General features: G+C 34.4%; 1 protein-coding gene across 2 annotated transcripts in view; it reads right to left on the reverse strand.

Moving 5' to 3' along the window:
* Nsd (Nuclear receptor binding SET domain protein) overlaps positions 1-5,905 on the reverse strand; it is a 9,144-nt gene extending 3,239 nt beyond the window's left edge. The window contains exons 1-12 of one of the 2 annotated variants that reach the window (XM_072886405.1): positions 5,746-5,905; positions 5,329-5,515; positions 4,723-5,002; positions 4,044-4,450; positions 3,245-3,956; positions 2,658-2,824; positions 2,210-2,528; positions 1,884-2,106; positions 1,604-1,799; positions 1,017-1,446; positions 685-955; positions 374-600 (exon numbers count right to left, since the gene is read on the reverse strand). In XM_072886405.1, the coding sequence (XP_072742506.1) occupies positions 374-600; positions 685-955; positions 1,017-1,446; positions 1,604-1,799; positions 1,884-2,106; positions 2,210-2,528; positions 2,658-2,824; positions 3,245-3,956; positions 4,044-4,450; positions 4,723-5,002; positions 5,329-5,515; positions 5,746-5,792 (3,466 nt within the window). In that variant the 5' untranslated portion in view covers positions 5,793-5,905. Of the gene's footprint in view, positions 1-373; positions 601-684; positions 956-1,016; positions 1,447-1,603; positions 1,800-1,883; positions 2,107-2,209; positions 2,529-2,657; positions 2,825-3,244; positions 3,957-4,043; positions 4,451-4,722; positions 5,003-5,328; positions 5,532-5,745 lie in introns of both variants that reach the window. The other variant, XM_072886406.1, reaches the window with a different exon arrangement.
* Positions 5,906-7,072: the final 1,167 nt, after the last annotated feature.

Raw genomic sequence — 7,072 nt, forward strand, 5'->3', positions numbered from 1 at the left:
AATATTAAGTTATATTATGCATACAATGTGTCCTTTTTAATTAATTTGAGAAATCGTTTTTCTTCAACGAAAATATCCGCTAAGTGAGATTATCAATTACTGCATATTTCTCCTATTTTTAACATACATATATTTTAGAGCAACTAAGTTTGAAATTAAAATTTTATTAAAGCAAAATCCATTGAAAATTGCTCACGTCGTTTATATTTTTTAAGCTAATTGTTTAAAAGTCACTAAATCTATATGTCTCGATATTTTCATTGAGAAAAAATTGATTTTAAATTAAAAAACAAATCTACAAAGAAAAGGCATCTACTGGTCAGGAAAGTTTCTGTGTATGCTACAAATATGTCTAACATTATTTTCGGATTACCTTGACAAAAGGCAGTGCTGCAGAAGGAACAATGCGCCGACGTTCGACGTCCGCATTCTAAACAATAATGCCAAGGGCAACGAAATTTCGACTCCGCGTCATCAATTACGACGCACGACGCGTGATATTTTTTATTGCAAGTTCTTTGCGAACAGACTATAAAATTGTTCGAATCCGATATTTTTTGCGCGCATCGCCAACAATTATCCTTCTTTGATTTATAAAATCTAAAAAATAAAGTTAATGAAATCCGTGACACATTGTGAGATAAGAATTACGATAAGACGATAAAAATGTATAATAACATGTACCTTTTGTGTCGTTTTGACTTATCAATTTTCTTCGTTTGTACAGTCGACTGTACCGTAGGCAACTGTTGTTTTTGCGCTTTTAAACCGATAAAGCCACTACAATTCGATGCACCGCAAAGACACGCTTTTCGCGTTTCCCCATCGGATGCTAAATTGTAATTGAACGTCAGCTCTTCACCGGATTCTATGTCGCGCAGAGCAAACAGACCGATACGCGTGTCTCCATTCACCGTCCATTTTTGTGTTTCGCAGTTCGGCGCGCATGAGTGATCTGTACAAATAATAGCACGATTACTTTCGGATTATACAGATATCAACGTATATATACTCACTCATAAATCGACTAAGATTTCCCTTAGGTTCCGCGTCGATCGTTCTATTATTATCGATCGTTAGGAAGTAGAAATTTTCGTTCTTCAATTCTTTCTTCCGATGCAATCTACGTTTATACTCAGCTTCATCTATGACTTCTCCCACGTATTCGATCACAAATTGTCCTGCTTTGATATCCTCCAAAGTTTTTAGTCCCCATCCACGACCCATGGTGTGAAATGGTTCCATTGCCGGATATTGTCGCCGTACGAACGATTGGTTCATGCATTTGTTTCCAGCAGGACAGATTCCAGAACTGCATTCCACCAACAGTATACGATTCAAACAATCTGTACCCGGTGCGCAAGGATTGTCCCCATTAGGGTCGCATTCGCACGCCACGATGCTCTCGACTTCGGCTGGTTTGACGTTACCCACTGGTTTATTGACCTGTCATAAGCCTATTTTTATTAAAAATTCTAGCACCTCACTACTGTAGTTTCATATCAGATTATAAATTAATAAATTATATACACATAATACAAATAGAAAATAATGAATTATTAAATAAAAACATTGCATATATAAAATCTGGTATAAACCGTACTTTTAATTTAACATATAGAGGTGGTTTCAATTTTGATCCCTTAGTTAGTATGGACCGTTCTGCTTTTAATTGCAGATGTATTTTATTGGCTTCCTCTAGAGCTATTTTATATATAGCGCCCATTACAGAATTTTTATTCTCTTTTTTAGGTGATTTTATTTTTTCATCACCGTCATGATATAAAAAAGCTCGTCCTCTGAAAGAGATTGTCAAATTAGAAAAATATGAATATTTATTAAACCGGTATATTTCGTGTATAAGAAAGGATATTTCTATTTACCTATGTACCCAATAATAATCACGAGATCCCAAAAACATTACGCAAAATTTACCAGGAGGATGAAATTTAGCTTCTACATTTTCGGGAATTTCTTGCGGATAACATATACGCGAGGGCCACCATCGATATTGACCCAGTTTCACCCACACAACTTCTCCATACAAGGGCAGTCTCCCTGTCTCACAATCTTCGCAGATAAAAGCACCTTCAGGTGCATCTATACCTAAATTTATTCCGATACAAGAATAGTTTATTATTTCGTATGTATATTGTATTCGATATTAACTAAATAAGTTTGTGAGAGATTTCAATTTGTGAAAAATTACCAAGACATTCGATATGAAAGGCAGTCGGACATGTATCGCAACAAATCAGGGTTCCGCCAGTTGAACACAAGAAGCACCACGCTGCATTCAACGGAGGATTGACCGATTTATAATGCTTCGGGCATACAATTTGGCTGCCTGTGAGAATCGTTGAACCAGCAGGTATACACAACGCGGAAGCATGATATGATGAAGGGCAACGGACGCATCTTGCGATCTTTTCGTTCGGGGCACGCGAATGATTGTCCTGAGGATTATCGGAACTGCATGTGTGACACACATGATATGGACACGTCAAACGTCCACCTTGCCAATGCGACTAAATAAAATGCAACTTTTATCAGTATTTAAAAAACAAATTATCAAAAAAGATATATATATATATATATATATATATATATATATATATAATATATAATATAGAACATATTAAAATGTAAAATTTTACTTGAGGCCACGAATTTAAACACTTGGAATGATAATGCTTCCCACAGGCTGCCACAATGCATCTTATTCTATCTCCTTCCCTCTCATTGCATATGAAACAAGCGGGTGCTACTCCAGACAGGCAGTCGATACACTTGAACGTTTCATCCTCTTGCTCCTCGTTTTTACCTGAATTCAGTTAATATTATTAATATGTATTGCACGATGACATATTAGATTGATCAAAAAAATTATTCGTCTTTATTTTTTTTATTCTTTTTTATTTTGTTAGTGCAAAAAAATGGTAAATATCCAGAAAAGGTCACACCTCGCTGATGATGTTGACCTTGATGTAAGTTATAGAGAGGAAAGTACTAATCAATTTTTCCTAATAACTTAATTGGCGGTACTTTCCGAGATATTTAATGAAAAGATTAATTTAATAAAACATGATTTTCTCACATTGGCATGCGCAGCATGTTATTACTAATATATTCACATGGAATAAATATGAGCAAGGGAATAGTTTCATAACCTTTTCTGGATATTTACCAAAAAAATTTTTTTGACTAAAATTAAATATTGCATTTTATTAATTATCATAATTACCATTATTTTCATGTTCACTATTAATACTTTTTTTAATTATATTTAAGTCGTCAATTATTTTATCGTGCGATGTATTCGCGTCAACAGAGTGCTCTGGACTAGATTCACCAGGTTTTACGCAGGACAAATGAAAATAAGAACAACAAGGTCCTTTACATCTCGTTAATTTGCCTGTCTTCTCGCAAATCTGACAAACTTTCTCTTGTTTCATACCTTTAAAGATATTGTATGGTCTACCACGTTTAATTTCTGAAACGGAACTCCCTCCTTTGTCAACCTTACTTCTCTTTTTACTTTCCTTCGTACTTGTGTCAATCTCGATCGAAGTCTCAAGGTCTTCATTATCCGGTGTAGTTTCTTTAGAACTATCGCGTGTCATATACAATCGATACTTTTTTCGGAAAGCCGCATCCATACTATCCCACGTTTTCCGCAAATATTTTTTAATATCTTGTTCTGACGCGTTTGGATATTCATCCTCTAGCAAATCTCTATTTCGGTCGTAATAAATTTCAAATACACCGTCTTCGTCCTCTTCATTTTTGTCGACTTTTACATTATCGTTAGAACTTTTATGGCTTGAAGGAGATGAGGGTAAAAAGTCCGAATTCAGTTTCAAATCAATTTTACCGTTTGTGATCCGTGAATTTTTTGATTTCGATACTTCCGATTTACGCGACTTTGATACTTCCGAACTTTCTGCATTATATATCTGTAAAGATAAAAATAAAAATTTTATATGCAGAAAAAAAACATCAAGATTGAATTTATACTACGTATAAATAAGTTTTAATATTACATGATCTTTTTTGAGATGTTTGGCATCAGGTCCGTCCTGATTACTTGAATATTTTCTTTTATTGCTCTCTTTTTTTTCATCAACAATAGATGACTTTGTGTTTTTAAATCTTGAAACTTTAATTTTTGGTGCAAATGCTTCGGCTCTTTCTTCAATCGGCATTGGTTGCACTTGCATAGCTTCATCGATAGCATTTTCCCATTTTGATTTTGCTCCTGGTTTCACGACAAAACCGGCAACGTATTTAGGATCCTTTTTCTTTGTGTCTGTTAGCACTGAGTTTGATAGTTTTAAGAAATCAGCAAGATTTGTAAATTGCATCATGCAATTTGCTGAAACCCAACTATGACGGCCTCTATCTCCAAAGTATTGAACGTGTATCATCATGATATTTCCCCTGGCATTACCTATGCAGAGAGAAAGAAAAATATGTGAAAAATTTTTCAATAATTTAGATGCCTATCAATATGAGATTTCTTTCAACTTCATTCTCTAACAATATAATAAATGAACTATAACATTTCAAATATGTACAAAATAAATTGTAAATTATGAATATTTAAATTTACAAAAATATAATTTAATTTCTACAATTATCCATATATTTCTGAACAACATATTTTCAAATGTGTTACAATTTAGCGATTAATAAAATGTACACAAAATTTTAGAAATATACCTTTCACCTTGTAATATATCATTGAAACTGGATCAAGCGTTACAATGCAAGGCCAAAATGGGAAATTGCCAACTCTAGCCCATGCTAATTGTCCTAATGTCCACTGACATTCAATGGTAGGACTTGATACTTTTGAAGATGGATCTTCTTCTGTGCTACTCGAAATGGCAGAAGAGCCATTATCTTCATCAATGATATTAGCTACATTAATTTCATCTATACTTTCACTATTATGATTTATAGAGTTCTCTTGTCTCTGTATCCTTGGACTCTTCAAATTCTGTAAAATTAAACAAGATCAATAAATATTATATTATTGAGTAATTACAGATAAACTTTCAATGATTAAAAAATAGCAATATTATTTAAAAAAGTTAAACATTATTTAATATCTAAAAAAAAAAAACTACTTAAATTCATATAACATTGGTAAGTATATAGAGATAAATTATGTATGATATACTTAAAATCATGTTTTATATTTGTATTTATATCTTTGTATCTTTTTTTACAAGAAGTACACATATATTCATCAAGAAAATCAACAACAGCATTTATACACATGTGTTATTGAGTTTTTAAAAGCACAAAATATACAATGCGTACCTGAAAAAAATAGTTGGCAGTATCATCTGTGGAAGGCCTGGGTTTTATCATTCTACCATAACGGCTTGTGCTAGGCGTACTGCCATTGCAGTTATTGTCTTCTCGACCGTTATGCACATCCTCGTTTGAAGTTATGATATTGTCGCTAGACTCGGCAGGTGTAGGCGCCTTGTTGGCCTCCACTTGACTAATGGTATTCATAACTATATTATCAGTATAGCATTTTACAATTCTAATAATATGAATATTACGAATTATGGAAGTGCATCAAATTCTCTAACGACAATTGTCTACGAGAGTCATGGGATGCCAGCAGTAGAGGCTCACACGTTGAAAATAATTTTCACCACCGCTGGCATCAGCGACCGCCTTCGAAAGTCAAGGATTAGTCTCTCTTTTATGAACGATCGGGTCTACCTCATTTGGAGAATGGATGCCAGCTTCTGCACCGCCAAAACCACCATACGTTCCTAATTTCCGTCCTCTCGTCCGTCCTAATTGTTATGATAATAACGAATCGCAGGTGAACCTCGCGAAGCTCCCTGAAGCAGGACGCGTTTCCCGCGATTTTGGGCGATTCTCACAATCACGCTGTCGTTTCCCGATAAAGTCACTAGATTGATAAAGTCGCATATCTTTTTTACCGACTAAGGTATTTAACTTATTGGCTTAGTTTACATCGAGCACTTGGTACGCGTACCAAGTACTATACTAACCAATCATAGTTAGTCTTCTAAAGAATGGAATGGCTGTGATTGGCCAGTAGTATTTAGTACGGTGTATGTACACTAAGCCATAGACAAAATTATCATTGTGGGAATTTTTATTTTTATGAAAATGTATTCACTTTTCGTCACAGAATAGGCTCCGTCTATGTATTTTATATGTCTATGGTTTTTATTCAAAATATCTGATGAAAGAGAGAGAGAGAGAGAGAGAATATAAGTAGCTCGATCCCAATAAAATATTCAACACATATCTGTTTGCTTTTTTGTATTTTACTGAGATTTTTTGTTTTCGAAAAGCAATCCCCATCTAAACGTGTTTCAAAAATGGTTGGGAAAAAAGAGAGAGAGCGAGGGTGAAGATGGCCATATTTCTCTCTCTTTCTAAGATTGTGATTGGTTCTCCTAGTATTGCGGCGTTGAATAGAAAGAGATAGTGAGTGGCCGTCTTTGCGTCCTTTCTCTCTCTTTTTTTCCGATCACTTTCGCTGATAGATGACTTGGTCCAGGTCTTAAGGTCTATGGCTGGTATTCATAGTCCGATCTTATATTTAAGATCGTCTTAAGATCTCGTTCAACCAATAAATTGATGCTATGCGGCTACTTCATTGGTTGAACGGGATCTTAAGACGATCTTAAATATAAAATTGGACTATAAATACCGACCTATGACGTCTTCAAACGTAAAGATAATTCTAGGGAAAATGTAAGAACACATTAAACTTACCAAATACACCAGGTGTCACTGGGCGTCACTCATACTTTCCATTTTCATATCGTATCGTATCTAGACAGTTATTCATCATGACTGTCGATTACTATCGCGCGGTTGAAAGTTGAAGTTTCTCTTGCATTTTCTCTCGTTCATTATTTTACATCGTTGTTTCTACATTTACATCTCGCACAATTAATTTATAGCGAAGAGAGAAAACGCAGAAGAACAAAGGAATACACTGCACAAGATACTGGTGATGAGAGGTAAATTGTCTCTAGATTGATTTATATATTTCACAGAAAAG

Source organism: Anoplolepis gracilipes, chromosome 2 (assembly GCF_047496725.1).
Source record: "Anoplolepis gracilipes chromosome 2, ASM4749672v1, whole genome shotgun sequence".
NCBI lineage: Eukaryota > Metazoa > Arthropoda > Insecta > Hymenoptera > Formicidae > Anoplolepis > Anoplolepis gracilipes.